The 22335-nt window shown below is 41.3% G+C and overlaps 2 protein-coding genes across 7 annotated transcripts in view; one reads left to right on the forward strand and one right to left on the reverse strand.

Moving 5' to 3' along the window:
* Positions 1-17298, forward strand: part of DENND3 (DENN domain containing 3) — a 38664-nt gene extending 21366 nt beyond the window's left edge. The window contains exons 14-24 of one of the 2 annotated variants that reach the window (XR_004306298.1): positions 893-1155; positions 1834-2004; positions 2326-2455; positions 2853-2960; positions 4117-4256; positions 4554-4714; positions 6222-6355; positions 7043-7158; positions 7289-7426; positions 8281-11124; positions 11884-17298. Coding sequence is in view for 1 of the 2 variants with exons in the window: in XM_032442924.1 (XP_032298815.1) it covers positions 893-1155; positions 1834-2004; positions 2326-2455; positions 2853-2960; positions 4117-4256; positions 4554-4714; positions 6222-6355; positions 7043-7158; positions 7289-7426; positions 8281-8481 (1562 nt within the window). In the remaining variant the exon portion in view is untranslated. Of the gene's footprint in view, positions 1-892; positions 1156-1833; positions 2005-2325; positions 2456-2852; positions 2961-4116; positions 4257-4553; positions 4715-6221; positions 6356-7042; positions 7159-7288; positions 7427-8280 lie in introns of both variants that reach the window. The other variant, XM_032442924.1, reaches the window with a different exon arrangement.
* SLC45A4 (solute carrier family 45 member 4) overlaps positions 11973-22335 on the reverse strand; it is a 64129-nt gene continuing 53766 nt past the window's right edge. For 4 of the 5 annotated variants that reach the window (XM_032442925.1, XM_015856394.2, XM_015856395.2 and 1 more), the window contains 5 exons: positions 21271-21450; positions 20022-21097; positions 19824-19923; positions 18947-19158; positions 11973-18264 (listed from right to left, as the gene is read on the reverse strand). In XM_032442925.1, coding sequence (XP_032298816.1) covers positions 17902-18264; positions 18947-19158; positions 19824-19923; positions 20022-21097; positions 21271-21450 — 1931 coding nt within the window. In that variant the 3' untranslated portion in view covers positions 11973-17901. The remainder of the gene's footprint in view (positions 18265-18946; positions 19159-19823; positions 19924-20021; positions 21098-21270; positions 21451-22335) is intronic. The other variant, XM_015856393.2, reaches the window with a different exon arrangement.

Consider the following 22335-nt stretch of genomic DNA (forward strand, 5'->3'; position numbering starts at 1 on the left):
GATAATATCTTATAAAACCACTAAATAATTGGGTGAGGTGGCAGACTGTTGAAAAGAACTAACAAAATACTGAATTCAAGTGGCTACAATTAAATTGAATCACCATCATAGCAAACGGAGAGCTTATGTTTGTGTTTGAGGGAACTTTCTTCTCATGTGAATGAGATCTGAATCTTGTGATAGATTTCTAAAAAGAGTGCTTTTATAAAGTACCATTCAGTTCTATTTCTGTACCTACTTACTGCAGTCATTATTCTATTTTATGGCCACAAAGATTCAACACCAGTTAAAATAGCATATTTTTTTTAATACCAAAAATAGCATACAACTCACAAGAACTTGTTTGAGATTCTGCTATCCAAGCTCACTTGAATTCTTAGAATAATTAATTAAGTACTTGGAATATCTGTTGCTGAAGTCATAAAATCATAGAATTACCCAGGTTGGAAAAGACCTTGAAGATCATCAAGTCCAACCGCAGCCTAACCATAGTACCCTAACTCTAACAACCCTCTGCTAAATCATATCCCTGAGCACCACATCCAAACGGCTCTTAAACACATCCAGGGATGGCGATTCAACCACCTCCCTGGGGAGCCTATTCCAGTGCTTAACTATCCTTTCTGTAAAGGATTGTTTCCTAGTCTTTACATTAATTCTTGTAACTCTGGCTTTTATCCCGGGTTGGTAAGCATGTCCTGTATTTGCGTTGTATGGAATTAAGAGCTGGAATGCCATGGCAAGAAGTATTCAGTTTAGTAGTGCTCATCTAGTTCTTCTTATCCATTTTACTGCTGGAAGTGCAATTTCAAAGCCAGAATTTTTTAAAACCATCTTTCTATTTAAATCTGTATAATAATTTCTCACGTTAAACAGGTTTTTACATTTTTAGGGCAGCAGAAACAAATTGATCCTGAAACATTCCGAGATTTCTACAACTACTGGAAAGAAACTGAAGCAGAAGCTCAAGAGGTGAATCTGCCACCAGCAGTAATAGAACATCTGGATAAAAATGAATGCGTCTACAAATTATCTTGCTCAGTTAAAACTAACTATGGTGTAGGAAAAATAGCACTGACCCAAAAGCGCTTATTTCTTTTGACTGAAGGAGGACATCCTGGCTACGTCCATATTGCTGCTTTCAGGGATATAGAGGTGAGCATTAAGTCATTTTCTTGAATAATTTTGACTTTGAGGGTGACAGAGCCCTGGAATAAGCTGCTCAGAGAGGTTATCAAGTCTCCTTCTCTGGAGATTTTCAGAACTGACGTGGACACTCTCCTGTGCAATTTGCTATAGGGAACTGCTTTAGCAGCGGGGGAGGGTTGGAGTAGATTATCTCCAGTGATCCCTTCCAGCCCCTGTGATTCTGTAGATGACAAGCCATGTTCCATTCTGCTGAAAGTCAGACTGTCTCAGTAATAGCTGTAATAAATGACTCTGAAATCAGAAACTCACAAATGATTAGAGGTCTTGAAGAGGTGGATGTGTGCTGGGTGCTAGGATGGTGTTGAGTCCTCAACCTCTAGATTTACAGAAGGACACAAAGTATGTTACGCAGAGCCATAGGAATATGATAACATGAATGTTAAATGTACTTTTTTGACTGCAGTGTCAGAGCACCAGTCTGTATCCACTCTCTAGTGAAGTCTGGGTGATGTTGTTAACGATTATTGCTTTCACAAAACCTGTTAGTAGACCATTTCTGCTTAGCAGTGTGTATGAACAACTGAAATATTAATAAATATTAATAAAGAAAGTTATCCTGTAGGATTAATACTGCATCTTAGCTGTTACTGCATGGTATACCTTCCTTGCTTTTCTTGTTTCCAGGATGTTAAGAACACAACTGTAGCCTTCCTTCTTTTGAGAATACCTACTCTGAGGATTGAAACGATATATAAAAAACAAGTATTTGAAGCTAACCTTAAAACTGAGTGTGATCTCTGGTACCTGATAGTGAAAGAAATGTGGGCTGGAAAGAAAATGGCGGATGATCACAAGGTATAAAAATGGGCACAGCCAACTGAGTAAATGTGAAGTATGTGCTTTCTGTCTCTGTTCTAAGTAATTCACATATCAGTCTTGGAATTTCTTTCAGTGCAATGAATTAACTGTAGCTCTTGGCTCCCTGCTCTATGCCCTTGCTTTGGAGTGAAAAGTGATGTGATAGTGGGGTTTGCTTGCAGTAGCATGGGTTATGCTCCAGGAAAGCAACTGACTAGCGCTTGTGCTTAAGCTAACTTGCATTACGGTGGTTGAATATGGAGACATGCAAGAATAATGAGTAATGAGTGAACTACAGTAAGATTTGTTTTTCTTTAGGATCCTCAGTATATTCAGCAAGCACTGACAAATGTTCTCCTGATGGATGCTGTCGTTGGTGCACTGCAGTCCTCCAAAGCCATATATGCAGCCTCTAAGCTGTCTTATTTTGACAGGATGAAGAGTGAAGGTCAGTCATATAACAATGCTACAAAACCTGCTGCTATTCAGTCCTCTGTTTCAGCCTTTTCTGATTAGTTTGTTTTTTGAAGTGATGATCTGTAGAGATATAAGATGATGATAGTCTTATTGCACTTTGGTTGCCATGCTTTGTTAAATATTTATTTTTGCTTAGTTAATATATTGATATATCAGTATAGGTTTCTGTGTCGGGTGGGTTTTTCTTGTGTTTGTTTTTTGGATATGTGCATGCTTCTCTTACTTAAGTAGTGCCTGGACTTTCACAGTCAGCTAAAGTTTGAGGGGAAAAATGGGAATAAGTGGTGCATAATTATTATTTTGTGAGGATTATAGATCTGTTTCAGGCTCAGATATGCACTTCATGACCTTTTAAAAACCTATTTTAGTGCCTATGATGATCCCCAAAACAACCTCAGAGACATTAAAGCACAAGATCAACCCATCAGCTGGTGAGACATTTCCACAGGCAATAGATGTCTTGCTTTATACTCCAGGTAAGGTGATGTATTTCTTTGTATTAACTTTAATTAGCCTATAAAATGTTATCTCCTAACACCTGGCATTATGACTGCCTGATCTTGTTCACATTCTGTCAGGCCTTGGTTGTGTATAGAATACTAAACCAGGAAATTATTGAAATTAAGAACAATGATGTATTAAGATAGCTTTCACAGTCTTAATTTGCCATCCTATGCATTTTAATTGTCTTCAATTATATGTTAATGTGTCGATTTGCCATTAAGTCTTCTACCTTGTTTATTGAGGAGGGTGAAAGAATGATATTCCAGGACTGATCAGTGTTCACTGTTCATTTTGAGTAGAGTTGTATAGGAGTGTTCAGTCGAACCACAGTGCAGAAATCCCAGCCAGATCTATATTTCTGTGACTCCCACTGTATAGTATGTGATCTTGTATTCATCCCATGTGATTTAAATCCATCCCCAAAGAAGGCATTATTACTTTCCCTGTGATCTTCTGTGTGATATTAGACACGCTTACATCTCTCTAATTGAAAATGCTCTGGAGGAAAAAAAAAAATGTCAGGGGCAAAAGCTTCATTTCATTTTAGCTGCTTAATTTGGGTTGTCTGATTTTTCAGAGCAATCATATGTGCACTTAATGAGATTTCAACCTGAATATAAAGTTAAGCTTTCACCTCAGGTTTCTCACATGAAAATGAGAAGTGCGCTGTTAGTGTGTACTTATGAGAAATGACTTGCGTAGGGATTCTGATTCAGAGGCACTAAGAACTCATTAGATCTTGGTGTATGTCCTGCTCAATACATGCATTTATCCAGAAAGCAAAGAAGAAATCCTAGAAATAAACATCCTTTGTTACACGATCCTGATTTATTTCAAGAGCAAATCTGCACAGTTAGTGATCTTTGAGGGGATAAATAAATGATCATACTTAAAACAAGAAAAAAAGCACTTGTATCTGGATGCGGATGTGAATTTGAGTTAATTTCATACACTTCCTTATCTCCTGACTTAATTTCACATGTAATTCCTGGTACTTGAGCAACCTGAGATATGAGTTCCAGAACACAGATGCATTTCATTAGGATGGTGCTCCTCCTCTAATGTTTTTTCCACGTATCTCTATAAGTGTTTTATTTTCTTCTCTCATCTTCTCTGCTTTGTTTCTAGGGCATCTTGAGATTTCAGAAAGACCTGACAATGCTCATCCGAAACTATGGTGTGCTTTAAATGAAGGGAAAGTTGTAGTCTTTGATGCATCTACCTGGGCTATTCAACAGCACTGTTTCAGAATGGGCCGCTGTAAACTGGTAAGACTAACACCATCTATAACATCTACTTTGTTTAAACCAGGAAGCACAGGTTTAAATCAATTACCAAGATACTTTATTAATCTTATTTACTGAAAGTTAAACTCAGCAAAGCAATCTGTCCTCCTTCTCCTTCCAGTTGAGCAAAGAATGAATACTTGAAGTGCTGAGTCTTAATCCCTTACTGTAATCACCAGAAAGCTGTGACTTCATAACGTAGCCTTTTCCTATGTTACTTTTAAAAGTGATTTATTTTTTTCTTCAGAATAGTATTTAATCTTGCTTTTTTCTCCCCAGACTTGTATGGTAATGGTAGAACAGAGTCAAGTATGGATTGGTTCTCAAGACTCCATTATTTATATAATCAACACTCACAGTATGTCTTGTAATAAGCAACTAAATGATCACCGTTCTGCTATTACCGACATAGTTGTGGAGAAGAAGAATGGAATACCCAGGTATATTTAATCACAATGTTTTCTTCTTAAAAATGCATCTACAAGAAAATGTGAGAGACTGGAAGAGTCATGAATGTTAAGGAGAATCTTCTTGTGGTTAAATAGAAAGCCATGTTATGTAGCTTGAACAGTATTCAGCAGCCTGGGAAACTTACCCTGCAGTTAGCAAAGGACCAGATAAAGATCCCAGTGACATAGTGTGGGTCTTGAATTATATGACTGAAGTAAAACCAAAAAGTTAACATGTGCCCAAGGAAAGAATTTGTGTAGGAAACCTGTGACTGATTTGCCTCATCCTGCTATTGTCAGACTTCACTTTGTCTAGTATTGTAGCATCCATATTGTGTGTTGTAAACTAAGTATTTCTTTTCTAATAAAAAATCATTATGTACTTTGGAACAAAGATGATAAAGGAATATTTTTTCCAGGCAAGAAGTAGAGCAGCTGGGAATTGGTGGCATCCAGCTCTACAAATCAGTAGAGATGCAATTTAAAGACCACTTCATTTTTGCTTTGAGTGCTTTGTTGACCAGATTTTTACCACATGCTCTGGGGTTTACCCTGCGTGACTTTAAAGGAAATAGTACATTTCTTATTTTGTTCAGAGCAAATGCTTATTATCTTTTGGTAGCATTGAGAAGGGAATAACTGAATAGTGTAACCTGTTAACTTTCTGTGATAGACCAGAGTCAAGCCTCAGTTCTCCTAGTGCTGCAGCAGGCAGCACAGGGTTTTGAGGGGGAATTTGCTTTGGTGTCATTCGGGCATTCTGGAAAAGGTGTTCTCTGAAGAAAATAAATGTCAAAGGTAGAAGGGATTGCAGGATTTGTTTTCTCAGGTGCAAAGAAAGATTTTGAGATGTTTTTGTCCTGCCTTGAGGAAAAGAGAGAATCGAAAAGGCAGCAGTGCTCAGGAAAATTATAGGGGATGTTTTTGTTGCGTTTAACTCCTCAACCATGGTGTAATCTGTGCTCTAGTTCACTTAGATGTCTCAATTAGCCTGCAGTGCTGCCAGTGATGTAAAGTCTTTAGAGTATAAGATTAATCAAAAGTATCTGTGCCAGAATACATTAGTTCCAATAGACAGTGGATGCTTGACTGTAACTCAGAAGTTGCTTTTGGCTGTTTAAATGTACTTACACTAAAATAATGGAATTGGACACCCCAAAACAGGACCCAAGACAGCTGTGATGAGCAAAATGCAACTGTTTAGAGCCAGCAATGTAGAATGTAGTGAGGGGAGGAAAAATGTAGGTCCTTCCTCAAGCATTTTGGTGGGCACAAGAGTGAGTGTGCTCTCGTCTGTTCAAGACTACAGTCACTGAAATAGCTGAGTATGGCTAGATGCTTACTGTTAAAATGATGGCACCTGGCCTTCTTGGGATCCAAATCCCACTTGGGATTTGGCTTAGTGTAAAACTTGTGATTATGCAAGTTCTTCCATATGAATTTTGTTCTGGATGTGGATGAACAACATACTATTTTTATCTTTTATCTATATCAACAGTGAAGCGTACTCTAGCAGCTTAGATGGAACAGTGATTGCTTGGAACATCAGCACTCTGAAGGTTAACCGTGCTTTTCAGCTGCCCTGCCAGAACCTAACTTCTATTAAGCTTCACAATGACCAACTGTGGTGCTGTAAGTTAATTCCTCAATAATTAAAAAAAAATAAAAACACTGTCTTATAAGGCAGACCAATACATTAAACTCACACTCTGACTTTGCACATGTGATGTTTCACCCTCAGTTCCCACTTGGGATGTTAATGCAGCCTTCTGTAAGTGAGGCCTCCAAAACTCTTACTTAATTAGCTAGCTTGAGTCTCTCCTGAGAGTATTGCCTCTGCTACAAGATGTGACCCCTGCCTACACTGTTTGCCTGACCTCCCCTGGCAATACCTGTGGATTGAAATGGAAAGCTTTGAGAAAGTTCTTTTGAAGTCTAAAGAGGGGTAAATGTTTGCAAGTTGCTTTTGGTATTCTGACTTCTTAATTTTTGAGAACTTCATCTCAGTTCTGTAAATGAGAAGAGCTGTGTGTTAGGGAACCTAACTATGGGATCCCCTAATGCAAAGGAATCCCTTCTTGCATTAGTTTTGGACTTTAATAGGTGTTTGTACTGCAAAATAGTAACCAGCATTGGGGGAAAACAGAAGTAAGAAATAGATACTATAAAAAAACAGGAAGAGGCTCTAAGATGTCACTACTGATTGAGAAATAAGACAGCTGTTAGATGCATCCATTTTACTTTGCCAGTTTTGTTCAGGGCTTATGGATGTGTCAGGAGTTGGTACTTCTGCTAATAACACTTTATCTAATATTGAAGGTACTGGAAGTTGCATATTTGTAATGTCAACTTACGAATTTCGACTACAAATGAAAATTGAGCATCACCTGAAGGATGTGTGTTCACATTTCTTCTGCTTCCAGCTCTTTCCTGAGGTAATACATTTGAACTGCTGATATGGTGTGAAGAAAGCGGTTGCGGTTTGCTAGCAACTATGTAGTTACTTATTACGTATTTGCTTGCTGTCAGCAATGCTAAGGTTAAACGTGACTTTCTGTGCTTCAGAGAAATGAAGTGTGGGCATCTTACTCCGGGAGCAGTGATCTGTATATCTGGAACACCAGAGACTTTTCAAGCACACCTCAAAAAATCCATCTTCAAGATTGCTCTGAGATTACCTGCATGATACAAGTCAAAAATCAGGTGAGAGACATTTGGACTTATTATCATCTGTTGTAGAATTCTTTACTAAAGCTTTGTTTGTTTACAGCTCTCACAGGCTTTCACTAGTTAGATTCCTTGCAGACTATTTGCCAATGTATTACTATAAAACATTGCTTTTTCTTTTAATTCATAGCCTACCACAGCTGTATGCTGTGACTGTACCCCAAAATGCATGTCAGGCCAAAAAAATCTCACAAGTAATTAAATGCCTGGTGACTTTTATTAGCCATTGACATTTTCAGGGAATGGTAGAAGCTGAAAGTTTAGGTCCCTTGATATTTAATCTCAGGGCTCCCAAGACTAAACCTTGGAAAAGGTTAATAGGCATGCTAATTGGCATTTATTGTTTGTCTATTTTCATCGATGACCTTTTTATTTAGATACTGCATGCCTAGCTGAACAGAAACAAAAGGGCCAGCATTTCCTACCTAGCTATCTTGAGTGGCTGTCATTTTTGGCCTCCAGCTGTGTACCTGCTGTTTCTGGGTAGTATCAGTAGCTGTGCAAATGACTGTAGTTGTGATACCACATGGATGTGTTTATGGTTAACTGATAAGTAAATAGCTAATACATGTCCAAAAGAAGAGCTTTAGATACATCAAAGCTGGGTATGTTTAACTCTTATTTAAGGCAGCTGGCTTCCTCCCACTCACAGTGCTGCCTGGTGCAATGTGTGCTTCTGGGTGTGTCATGTAGGAGAAATCATGAAGTTTCCCAGAGCCTTCTCACATTACACCTTGAATATCACATTAGTACTTTACTACAGTAGCAAAGGAAAACCCTATCTCTTAAAACTTCATGGATCTAAAAGTATTGTTTTGTTTTTCCTCCAGATGTGGGTTGGCAGCAGAGGAACGTCGCAAGGCAAAATTAAAGGGAAGATCTACGTGATCAGTGCTGAGAAGAAAACTGTGGAGAAAGAGTTGTTTGGTCACGCCGATACAGTAAAGGCTCTTTGCTCTGCAGAGGACAGATACGTCCTCAGTGGTGCTGGAAGGGAAGAAGGGAAAATTGCCATTTGGAAAGTTGAATAGTTGAAGTGATTCAAAATATGTCTACCTGTGCTGGAAAAAAGACCTCAGGCCTTGGTTACTCTGGCATTTTGCTTCTGTTTCAGCCACCTGACAGTGTTATTTTTGTATTTATTGAACTATTTTCAGGTAGCTACATTGTTGCTGAAAATCAGCTTTGAAATGAATCTCTCCTTGTACCTTGTATCGCATCTGCGTGTTTGATAAAGAAATGGAAATGTGAATAGGGAGGGATTGCTGGCTTTAAACTTAACCATATTTTGTTGTGAAGGATCAGAGTTACAGGCCAGGTCTGTTATGCAGGCTGCATTAAATCAGCTGAAGATGCTGAGGATAGGCTCAGTAATTCCACAGGAGCTCTGTCTCAGCATTGCATGTAATAGCTGGAAAAGTTCACTGATATCAAACAATCAACAAATCCCAGAACCAAACCAAAAACAAAACACCCCAATGGATTTGTTTGATTCACTGAGTTAATGTAAATGCTGAGTATTTATCTTTCTGAACTAGCAGCTAGAATTAGCTGGGAAGACTGCCCATTATCACTATATGTATATATTTATGGTGCTGTATTATTTAAAAGGTAGATGCAGGCAGACTCTTCTTGATAGCACTGGAAATGTCCTGCTGCTAAAACAGGATACTTGGATATTGTTCTGAAATGTTGTTCTCCTAAAAACCAATGCACAGCACTTGGCATTTATGAAACTGACATTTCTTTCCCCATCTGCAATACTTTTAAGTCCTATATGTATTAACTTTGCTTTTGGAAGCAACCTTTTTTAGTGACTGTGCAAACAAATCTCTGCTGGTCCTCCTTCCAGCCACCATTTCTGTAACCAGAGGAACTGCTGACATTTAATATAGAACCTTTAAAGTCACCAAAATATGCCTTAACTACTGAAGTAGGCATTATCAAATTGCCTTCTAAGGGGTTCTTTCAAGCAGCATTTCCCGATCACTTCCTAATGTACTTTTTCTACTGTTAACTAAATCACCTACAAGTAAAACAATGAATCTTTGCAGAGTAGTTTTACTTGTATCAGTGCTGAGTGAAGTGGAATGCAATATTTAAGTTATTACAAACAGAAGGAACAACAGGGCTGCTACTTTTTTAACAAATATAAACTGAAACTGTAGGCCTGATAGAAATGGAAACTACTGAAAGTACACTGCATCTAATGCTTCAGATCTTTCAGTGTACTGATGAAAGGTTTTATGTGATGGTAATTGTAATTTGACCTCTTTTTTAGTATTTTTTTTCAATTTAAGACTATTAAACACTATATTGATACTCTGGCCTTTCTTTGTTTTCCTGTGTAACGTAGTGCACAATACAACAACTATGATTTGGTTTTCTTTGCATTGACTTGCATCACCTCTTTGTGCTAAGGAGAAAAATTGCCTGTGTTTCTCCCTGCACGTTCTCCTTTCTAAAAACAGCTTCTGCTGCTCATGTGTCCTCCTTCTTGAGCCCCTCATCTGTAACTCCCAGACTCCTTGTTTCCTCCCCAGGCAGCTGTCTGGCTGCTGGTGGTAGGTGAAAGTAATTATGTTCTCTCTGCAGAGACACACGGGACCTGAGCTGCTGAGGAAATGTCAGCTATTGCAGAGACGTACCCAGCTCCTGCAGCCTGTTTGCCAGTGCCTGTCTGATTCCTGCTAGACTCCTTGGACCTTGCTTTGCTGTCTCTGCTGGTACCCTGCTTGTGTAAATGTCAGATGACAAAACTAGAAAATGCCATTTTTTTTTTTTATGCTTGGACTCTTCTAGAAAGTTTATGATGTTTCTTATTGAATAGCAACATAATTTATTGATTAGATGGCTCCTTTTCAGAATGCTGCTTTCTTTAATACCATCTGTTGCTATGGCTGGTGAACACAAGCGTATAGCAGTGCAGTTTAACCACAGCTGATAAAACCAGGTGGGACGTAGATCCTTCAGCGGTCATCCCTGAGGGCAGGAGTAGCAGTGATACAAGTATGACTGATTTGGGGGACAGTGCCATGTTGTTTTGCCTCTCCTCATGTGATGACAAAGCTCAGGTATGTTACACTTACTATTTCTGCTTTGCTCCCGTGTTACAGACATGGCAGTGAACCTGCAGGAATAGGGCTTTTGGGTTTAGCTCAGTTTTCAGTTCACTTGTTCTTTTCCTGCTGTTTGGTGGGGGGGGAGGCACAGAGGGAGGAATTCTGACCCCAGTATTCAAATTTGCACTTGTTTGGAGAGATTTTGGCTCTTCTCTGTCCATGTCCACTCAAAACCAATTAACTGCCTTCCTGAGTGGGGATAAAGACCTTCCAAGCTTTAGGAAGCCACTTTTGTAAGAGATGCTGCACTCTGATGAGCTCTCTTGCTGAGCTGCTGTTGGGACTGGTCAGCTGTAATGTCAACCCCCGAATTTCTCCTGTGCTGCCATTCTTTCCTTTTCTGCTTTGTTGAAGCACTGCTTGCTTCATGGAAGCCAGCTGCAGTTCAAGGTTAATTTTTGTTCGACTCCTTTCTGCTGTTGATTTTTCAGGCCGAGGGGTGGCAGTGTTTGCTTCTAGAAATAGCCTGCATGAACTGCGGAGGTAGGAGCTGCTTGGAAAGTCTGGCTGTTGTGTTCTGCCTGTAATCTCCCGCGTGGGCTGTGCAGTGAGGTAGGAAACTACTTCTTTTGCCTTTCAGCCTGTAGTCATGGGCTGCTGTAGGACTGCTGTATGGATAGGCTTCTTTCTTCAACAGTAATGATTGACCTCACACGTTTAGAGCAGGGGAGAAAAAGCAGAAACCGTCTTAGCACTGCTGCTGTGACTTGACTTGCCTTTGTCACTCTATTGATTCAGCCACAATGTTCCCATGGTTGCCCTTCCCAGCACTCCCCTCATGACTGCTCCAGGACGCAGCACATGTGCTGGTTATCACTTGCTGTATGGCTTTAGTGCAGTTCTTGTCTGTGACTGGGTCAGATTCCATTTAGGGACTGAGGACAAAGTAGATGATGATGCTGGATGTATGCTGAAGGATTGCCCACCTGGTTTTCCCCACTGCCTGTCACCCTTGGATTTGGTTCATTTTCTCCTGTACTGATGCTTCTTTCATCACTGAATCCCCTCAGGGAGTGTTTCCCTGTGGGATGGACGCCCCCTGCCTGTTTTTGCTGTCCCGAGTTCCCTCCTCTCTTTGATATGCCCTTATCCCCTTGGGATATCCCCTTGCTGCTTGAGCACCCTAACCTGTTGCATGGGGTTCCTAAATCCCTGTTTCTTCCTTGGCAAATGGTGTTACCTCTCCATCAAGCACTGCAGGCTGGTGATGGATATGGGGACAAAAAAAGGGGTGAGGTTCTAAGGGAAAACCCCTAAACTCCCTTTCTGGGCTGCGGCAGTTTGCTCTTCTTGCCTGTATTCCTTCCCCAGGTATACCCAAATGTTCCAAGTGATGGAGCTGACACTAAATGCCTCCACCCAAGCTCCCTACAAACAACACAGGAATGCAAACCACAAACTCTTACTGAAATGTTTATTAAGATTGAACTTCAGAACAACGGATTGGAACACAATGTCTCGTGGAATAGAATATTTCTAAATTGATTTTGTTTTCTATGCATAAATGGGGAAAAAAAATAAATCAAGATTATACAAAAAGAACAGAAAGTGCAGAACACAATAAAACAGTTCTCATGCAACAACTTCTTGTTTTAACCTTAAAAACAGAAAATAAGCTCAACAGTGTGGAAATAAAAAACATACATACGTTATGCCGTCTACGCACTCAAACATTCATCTGTGACGTTACTTTTCTTTATCCCTTTTTCCTCATAAAACTTAACGTTATGTGTTTAACACATGCTTATAAACATTGCTAAACTCAGCAAGAGCTATTATAGTGCCCCAACTTAATAAGTTGATAAAAAAGTAGTTGTCGTACGGCCAGTTCACACAGGAACTAAATATTCTTCTTCTTTATTTTTTTTTTCTGCTATGAGATGCCTATAATGCAGCTTTCTATTAATATGAGGCATTTAAAACAAGCTGGTCATTTGGCTACCGAAAGGGCTTAGTGTTCATGTTACATCAGAATAAAGAGTAATAACTGAGAACTGCCAATCTGTTAATAGAGAAGTCTTTCTGGTTTGGGGGCTGTTTACTACAGTTTGGTTACCACTGAGTAGAGAGGGGTGATTTGCTCAAGGAAGGCTTTGCTTACAGAGGTCTACCCCCAACTCCAAAGTTTAAGGACAACATGTCAGAGAATGCTGAACTGAGGCTGTATCGTGGCCTTTCTGTAAAGCTTTAGCAGGCCAAAAACACAGCAAAAGCCTTTCAATTTGAGAAGAAACTGTTTGGTTTTGGTTCTTTTTTGAAGAAAAACATTTGCCAATAAATGGCCATAATTTTCATCCAGTTCAAACCCATCTCCAGGTTGAGGAACAGCAAGGCTGAAGGACAGGGAGAAGAAGTCAAATGCAGACCACTCCTTGGAACTCCAATTGAAATCACATAACAAACTGAATATGTGAACAAGCAGACCCTGCTGCTTGTGCAGACTGAAGCCACATTGCAGAAGGACAACTGAACCTTTAGAAAGTTATCTAACGTAGTTTCTGAACTGCCCAGCCTGCTGAGCCTCTAACGCCAAACAGCAGTTGGTAGCTGAGCTCCTGCAGCTTTCCCCTGGGAAAACCGCTTTTTCTGGATGTAACATGAGAAACAGAAAACTTTGGGTAGCATCACATCTTAAAAATGACCATTTTCAACGCACTTCACGAATGTTCAGCTTTGTCGTTTAAGAATAACAGCTAGAGGACTCTCTGTTACCATAAAGTTTCTGCAAAGAAAAATACAATTTGGTATATTTTCTACACAGTCATTCATAACATTTCTGTGCAACATTTGGTGTTCGTTACATTTATTTGGCCTATTAAAAGGAAGCAAGAACAAAACAGCTGCAAATAAAACCAACTTCTCTTTCACAACAGATACTTCAGATGCCGAAGCTGCTACATGTGCTTGGAATATCATGCAGGAGTTCACTTATTTAAATAGGATATATATAGCTGAGCTCGTCTTGCATCAGACAAAGATGAGGGAAAACCTGGAAGAACTCAGTTGAAAACATTGTCGAGTACAGTGACAAAGAGCACACAACCACCAATGGTATTTTGGCCCAAACAGTGTGTATATGAAGCTATATACACACAGACACACGCACACACACACTCACACCTAAAAAAACTCTCAGTGATTGAACTAGAATTCATTGCAGAGACTGAACCGCAGAGTGGCTGGCGAGCCAGCTTCTCATTTAGAGAAAACTACTGAAACAAGGAGTGACCACCAACACCCACCAACACCGCTGCCCCCTGCGACGTGGCTGCCTGCCTGCCCAGCGTGGAGGAAGCTTTCCCAGCTATCAACCACAGCTTCTTTACTGGGAGGTGTGACCTCAACCCACATTGCTGCAAGGAGATGGACCACAGCTGTGAAAAGCTCAGCACAGGTTGGGCAGATGCGTTTTTAATGTTGGAGCTGAGGCTTTATTGAGGTATCTGGCAATAATCATTACTGGTGCTGTTGTCATTCAAGTGCTCAGGGCATTTGGATGAGATGGGAAAGGGATGAGGAAGGCTCACCATGGGCAGGGATTATTTCAAACTGCAGGGAAGGGCTCCAAATGAAAGGGGAAAAGGACACTGTTTGAAGGAGCACTAACCTCTGCTGGACGTACTGGCTTTCTCCCTCCTGGTGATGAACAACCCATGTCTTACCATAACTGCTTACTGCCAGCGCTAGCCCACATAACCATATTTGTGTTACAAAAAGCCTGTTTGGGTCATAAATCTCTATGAAAGTCATCTAAGCAGTAGGAAAGGAAACATTCCTAAGAAATTATTGCTTCTGGAATCTGTAATTGCCAGCCACAAACGGTTTGAGCCCAGTGAGACTCTTGTGGTCACCCGATGGTGTACGAACCCCACTTGTGCCCTTCTGAGCGGTGTGGTTTGAGCTCCTCTGCTTTCATTTGAAATACTTCAGGATGTGCAGCTTGCCGATTAGTGAAACACTCAGCAGTCTGAGCTCTAACAGTGCCTCATGTACGGGCGTTGCATGCCACCCAAGACTGCAGCAAAAGACGTTAATATTGTTTACAGTGTAAGAGCAACCTGGAACCAGGAAACCACAAACCTACTGCAGCAAAGGTCCTACGAGATGGAGCATGCAGGATAGGTTGGACTGTACAGTACTGTAAGCAACAATGATACTTGCTAGCATCAGGAATTAAGTAAAGCCCCTTCAAAGCTCTCTTCTGCAATGAAAACGTAAAGCCATGCTAATTTACACCGTAACAAAAAATAGGTTCTGTATCAAAGGGTGAGGGATGCATTTAGAAATAAACGAGTGCCCGCTCCACCCTGAGAAGCGCCAGGGTCAAAAGGAAAGTTCTCAAACTCAAGAGAAAGTTCTGCATCAACAGATGTCACAGACGATCCCTGGTGAGCGCAGGGGAAGCGAGCGCGGTGCTTCCACAGCCTGGCCCAGGGACAGGAGGAGATACTTTGGCAGGGGCTGCCCTAAGTTAATTCTTCTGGCAATACTACAAATGCTTTGGGTGTGTTTACAATGGATAATGATTTCCTTCGGTTTTGTAGGGCAGTGAAATAGAGCTTCCTGCTACAAAGCAGTGTGCATACTGATGTGTTACAAACACGCTAAACAATGCCATCAACAATCCCGGATCTGGATTTTAATGTCAGTTCCTAGAAACAAGGCTGGGACAAACTGGACCTGCTCTGCCTTTGACTGAAACTCTCTAGGTCTGAAATGTCATTCTCCCTCTTCTCTGCTTGCCACGACATAGAGAACTGAATAAACGCATGCAACATCAGCCTGCAAGAGGGAACACCAGCATCTCCTCCCTCCTTGCAGCTGGACCTTGGTGAGCTTGGCTGCGCTGTGAAAGAAACCTTGGCTTACAAAGGTGCTGTGCAGAGCAGTGGTGGTTGGAAGCTACATTCACCATCAATGGAACTTGTGAGTGGTGGGGAAATAGGTAAGGCTGGCAGCGAGCAGAAGAGCTATAAAAAGCATAGTGGAACCTTGCAAGAAATAAGGTTCATATAAGGAGTACTTGACAATGTTCATTTAAACAAAAGCAGAGTCTTCAAGATGCTTTAAAAATAAAATAGTAAAGCCACTTTAAATTGCCTAACTAACTCAGCATGTATTTTACACGAATGCCAGTTATAGGGTGAAATACAACACGCATCCCTTCTACATATACGAATATCACCAGAATATATTAAATGTAACTGAGATGATAAAGATTCAAGGCGGAAGTTCAATTAAAGTATTTCTCACGACTGCTTTCTTCAATAAGGTCTCGCGTTCTTCAGTAGTACTATTCCCCTGTCAGAACACAGTTCACAGTATGTGTTCTAAATAAAAAAATATTCACCTTAATTAAAAAAAAAAAAAAAAAAGACTTTTTTGAGACACTTGGAAAAAAGAAACAAAGAAGTCCCACGTGATTCCATGTACTTTAGTGCTCGGAATTCCACCAGCCTAAACACAACACTGTCACCCTTGGTTAGCAGAGGGCATCACACGAACCCACAGCCTTCAGCTCACAACACACGTATGTCACCAGGAATCCCATCACCAACGCCAGCCAAAACTGGGTGCCAGCTTCAAATATACCAAAACATACATTTCTTAAATACATCGACAATTCAAGTAATTTATTAAAAACTGCTTTTCATTTTGAAATATATATATATATATTTTCTTTTGAAGGACTATATTGCAGCATGGTTTACACATGCGGTTTAAAGTACTGTAGTATCACAAGTTTGAGGCAGCAGAAATCTTAACGATGAGCTGTGATTTGTCTGTTTGTAGCACGTGGACTGACTGCAGCCCGGAGGTCCACCCCAAAATGAGGAAAACAGCATCACAAACGCTCCTTAGAAGACGACAGATTGGAAGTTCAGTTTCTCAAGTTGCTTTAAGTGGCTGCCGGATCTCTGAGCTTTGTCTGCCCACGGACCGGGGCACTGCCAGCAATCCAAATAAAAACTGTAAATCAGGTTAGCTCAACTCTTTTAAGCTCTTCACAGAAAATGTCTTTGCATTGCAGCTACACGTCCTGAATCAAGGAAGGGGCACGGAGGTTGCGCTGATGAAATTGGTAGAGCGGCTCAGAAGAGCTCCAGCCCTACAATTCCTCCAAGACGGGGACTGGAACAGCAACACACGTGAGTGGATTGGATTTTAAGGCCTAAAAACTGTTTCTGACACAAATATTTATACAACCAGACTATGCCATAAAGTTACAGAGGTAGGCCTTCGGTTCACCTTGTTGTACTGACTCTGTGCCTTTAACCCGACTGCTGCATTCCCAGCCTGGAGGTTAAAGGAGCAAAAAAAGTGCAAGTAAGCAATGACTTCCTTCTGCCAAATGAGAATTTGCACACCCGTCCCACAAAGCTGACCTCAGGGACACCCTCCTTCACGGCAGCTTCATCCAGAGATCATTAAGTTTAAATGCCAAGAAAGCCCCAGAGCTGACCGGTACTCAAAACTCCCAGCTATAAATTGTCACAGCATATTCTAATGACATTCATTAAATTCAGCACTTGTGATAAAAACCTGCGAGTGCTGACCACCTCTCCCAGCAGCTGCTCCTTCCACCTACGGTTCACATCATGCCCTCACCTACAAGCAGCAGAACAGGGAGTAGTAGCTGTTGAACAGTATGACTGACAGCATTCACAGCAGTTTCTCAGAAACTGCAGTAATTGCTTATTTTTTTTTCTTTTTTTCCTTGAAAATGAAACAATTCTGTAGTAAATTGCACTAACAAAAATACGTCTAAAATTAACGTTCAAGAACTGTAGCTGTCAGACCAACAATATGCTTATGAAAAGAACTGATCACGGTGTCTAAGCATTTCATTCAGCTACTGCACTAGTGAGACTGGAAATATTCAGACAAATAAACAGCGGGAGACTGTAAGTCAAAATAGCTTCCATTTTCAGTTAGTTTATGAACAGCCGAAAACTTCATTTTTCTAACTGCTAATTGCATACACTGCGAGTCTCATGCAGGTTAATAGAACTTATCTGAAATCTAAATTGCGCTGGTAATAGAAAAAGTGTTCAGCAATGACATTTCTAAGTTGTAGAGAAAGCAATTAGCATCACAGCTACCTGTTCAAACCTATATTAATAAGGACTACAGAACTTCATTTAGGTTTTTGCATGGAACTGCCTTTTCTTCTGCAGTTTTTGCTACAAGTAATGAAGATGCTGATTTGTTTTCCTGGGGGGAGAAAAAAAAAGGAAAAAAAAAAAAAAAAAAAAAAAAAGAAAATAGAAGAGTTCTTGATCCTGCACCTGCACTCCCTGGAATGTGGGTGAGCAACAAGCGGCGGCCTCACACAGCTGACTCGCCCTCCAGCTCCATTGTGGCGGTTCCTTTGCGTGTGAGTTTCAGGACAGTTGGTTTCTCTGCACTTGTGCTGTTGCCCTCAGTTGTCTCTGGAGGTCCGAGTCCTTTCTGTTCTTCCTTTGGCTCTTCATTGACTTCGGGATAAATCACCAAGAAGGTAGCTGTCAAAAACCCCAGGAAAGATCCCACTGAAGCCACCATGGGGATGACTCTGACTGTGCCAACCACGTCCACCACACTACCAAGGGCAGAGGCCACGAGGATCTGGGAGATGTAAACCTGACATGACAGAATAGCACAGTCTATGCCAAATCCTCGCTTTGAGTTTCCAGGGCTGTGGTGAATGTACTGGAAAAGACAAGAAATGTGTTAGGAGGTAAAACAAGGGAGGCAACTGCATATTCCAACACCTCCCTGAATGTCTCAGCCATGATCAACTTTATGCCATCCCTTTGTACCACACTATGCATGTCCAAAGCAACAGCCACCTCATCTCCTCCTTACACTGAAGCAGATATTTACTGGGGCACTCCCTAGCATGAACTCGACTCCCAGATTGATTTTTCTAAGAAATTTACATGAGACTGTTGGTGGAAATTATTTCTATGATTTTAAAAAGAATCTCCCCCCTGATAGCAGCACAGAAATGTGTTAAAATATACGATCCTCTTGTGGTTTGCAACCCAAATGTAACAGTTCTGAAATCTGGAAAGTAAAGCTGTCCTCAGTTCCAGCAAAAATGGGGACGTTACATCTCCCCACATCCATAGCTGCATTTCCACTCACCTCAAGATCTGAGACTGCCAAGAACCTATCAAATCCTCTCACACCTCAGCACGGGATAAAGCAATTCTGAGAAAACCCTATAGAGAACTTCATGCCAACTCCATCTGACTTAATTAGCAACTCTCAAGGACAAATCTGTGCTACAAGCAGGTTTCTCACATAACTGGTTTTAGTAAGTCTTCTCTGTCACTTTGAGCTTCAGGAAAGTGTTCGTGCCCTGCTTTGATCAAAAGATTTCACGTACCTCTTTAATGTCATGGTATTGTCCCAAAAGTGCGTAAGGGCAGTAGGAGATGCTCATAGAAACTATTCCCATAGTGCTGATCATTATCATGGTGACGTACACGTTAGGGAATATCGCCATCACTGCAGTGCCAAGAGAAAATCCCAGTGTGCCCAGGATGTAGATCACTTTTATACTAAGGTCGTAGTTGTCCAAGTATTTCTGTAACAAGGCTGCAAAGATCAAGAACAAAACAAATGCCACCTTAGGGTTTGAATTTTGAGTGGCCCTGTGTGGAGCCACGGGTTGGACTGGATGATCCTTGTGGATCCTCTCCAACTTGAGATTCGATGCCCACCTGAATTTTGATTTGATGTTTCTCAACAAAGAGGCAGACCCCATGATCACAGAATGGCCTGGGTTGAAAAGGACCACAATGATCATCTGGTTTCAACACCCCTACTATGTGCAGGGTCGCCAACCACCAGACCAGGCTGCCCAGAGCCACATCCAGCCTGGCCTTGAATGCCTCCAGGGATGGGGCATCCACAGCCTCCTTGGGCAACCTGTTCCAGTGCGTCACCACCTTCTGAGTGAAAAACTTCCTCCTAATATCCAACCTGAACCTCTCCCCTGTCTCAGTTTAAAACCATTCCCCATTGTCCTCTCACTATCAATCCATGTAAACAGCCGTGATACTGATCTGTTCAGATGTGCCTGTACCTGTACTGCCAAAGGCAGAATTTTTTGTCAAAAGCTTTCAACTCCAGAGCTTCCAAGCATAATATCCAAAATATCCTTCACCATAACAAGGAGGCAGATGCTAATTGAAGCAAAACTATTTTCACCTTGCAACACATTTATGAGGTGCATTCCACTGCCTCGTGCAGTCTCTTACCTGAACAAACGGCAGCAGTAGCAGCATAGATTACCAGTCCCCAGCATCCCATCTGAACTCCAGCATTATAGGCATGTAACTCAGTTGAATTAGAAGGGGCCTGCGACAAACACAAATGCAAAGCCACTTTCTTTTAATGAGCACACCCAAGCAATGAGTATCTGTAAGCAGGTTTGTTAAAGGTAACTGTCCTCTTACCTTTGGATCACCCTGAAAGATGACCTGGCCCATGAAATCTGTATAGAACACAGCTTCGGCAATGATGGAAAACCAAGTTAAGAGGTGACAAACACACAATCTCAGCAGCTCCTTTGGCATCTTTAGCATTGACAACCACAAGAGTCTGACAGTTGTTTCAGTTTCCCCCTCTTCGCTCTCTGTGTCTCCGCTTGAGTTTGTTGTGCCACTCTGATTCCTGTGTCTGTACCTCTGCCGCTGCCGCTTCTGCATGTCATAGAGGTCATTCATGCTGCGTGAGGACTTGATCAAGACGATGGCATTGGCCCGACGAAAGCGATAGCGGTGAGAGCCTATTTTGCCATAGTAGGAGAAGGTGTATGAAGGCTGACGGTAGAACATGTGCCTCCGCCTCCGCATGGAGTTTGAAGTACTAGATTGCTTCATGCCTATTCTAGCGTTCCCGTTGAGGAACTCTTTTGGTAGGGAGCCATTCATATTTGGGACTTTATCTTCATTTAAGTGATTATCAAGCAACATTTCCTCCTCTTTTTCATTGTCCCTGAGGAAAGCAGACAGGTGGTTGAGTTTGGACTTCATGATCTCTTGGCTGGTGTTGTGGGGAGTGTTTGGATAAGAAGCGTCCTGAAAAATGGAGGGTTCGATGTCATGCAGAAAAAGCAGCTCTGATTCAATTTCCAGCGTGGCATCAGGCATATGCAGAACGGAGTCACTCTTACTTCTTACAATGTTCACTTCGAGGAACTCCATATTGAGATCATGCTCTGACTGAACCTCGTCGTGGAACATAGAGGCTCCGTATGGCTCCTCCTCGCTAATTACATTCAGTCGATTCAGAGGGGGGAGACTACCACTGAATTTGACACTAGAAAGTGTGTCTCCTTCCTCATCAATCCTGTCCTGCTGAGGGTTATATTGCTCTTCTTCAATGCTAAAAAGGTGGAGAGCAACAGACACAGAGAAAATAATGGCTGCAAAGAAGAAAAGGACTTGCTCTTGAGATTTAAAAATACCACCCAAGAAAGTCTGTGTCCAGTCCAGTCCTCCTAACATATAACCGATTGCTCCTCCAAGACCTGTGCAAGAGAGAAAGGAGTTTTGTCAATAAGCAGTAACCTTAGATAACCAAAAAAGCACATTCAACCTGACAAACGAGCTGCTTACGCCAGACAACCTTAACCTGCTGAAGAGTCTGTCCCCTTTTTTCCTGCAGCTCCCCTTCACAGCAATACACTGGTTGACTACATACCAGCTGAAAAGGCATGGATGTTAAGCGCCATATCTTGTTCTTCACTGTCCACCACATCCAACAGGTACGCCCGAATTGGCCCTTCTGTTGCATCAGCGCAGAAGTCCAACACCACAACACCAAGCACTGTGAGGACAATACCGATGGGCTGCTTGTCTGGGACATCACCAATAGCCAGACCTGAGGATAACCAGATTAGGTATTAATTCACATTCCTTGTGTATTTCCCTCCATATGCTGAGCAAACTTGGGGGACATGGCACCAAAGTAAAAACTAATGACCACAATTCAAATAATTAATACTTATTGCTCGGGTGAATTTCTCATGGTTCAGACCACTGCAGAAGAAATTGAAAGCCATTGTTATGTGTCATCCCAACCTGGCTTTGAAAACTAACATGCTGAGCTAAGGTAATGTCCCACTCATTTCCTCAATTAGTACAAGGTTTTCACAATAGAGCCGTAGCTTTCCCAAAAGCACCGGAGCCAAGAAGGATATTCTTAGGTGCTAAGTTCCTTTCATTTGCATCACGATGTCAACATTTCCCCAAAGGCACTCGCTGTCACCTCTCTTACACTCAATTTACAAAGAGTCTTAGATTGTAGATTAAGCTCTGTAGTAAAACCGTGCTCACGGGAAAACTATTTTTACCAGCTTTGATGGGGGCTCAGGAAAAATTATTTTCCCACATAGTTTTTTTTTTGATAAACAAATATTAACAGTGTTCTGGACTTTTTCAATACCAGGTCTAAGAAAAGCACAAGAAAAAGTGAAAAGATAATTTTTTGAAATAATGCTGGAAACAGGATGTGTTGCCAGATACGCATTAAAGGGAAAACGGATCACAACAGGAAACATTTCCCTGTGAACAGGTTGCTACAATTTTCCCATGTCAAGGATCAACGAAATTGGTCCCAGCGACTGCAAACATTATGCTGGCAACCATTGTATGAATAAGGCAGTGTTAACAGTCACAGCTACCAGCGCACAATGCTCAGCACAGCACGGGAACTGCTGAATGAAAGTAAGAAGCGTTTTAAAATGGACAGCTCAAGCACAGTGTT

The sequence above is a fragment of the Coturnix japonica genome, chromosome 2 (genome assembly GCF_001577835.2).
Source record: "Coturnix japonica isolate 7356 chromosome 2, Coturnix japonica 2.1, whole genome shotgun sequence".
Lineage (NCBI taxonomy): Eukaryota > Metazoa > Chordata > Aves > Galliformes > Phasianidae > Coturnix > Coturnix japonica.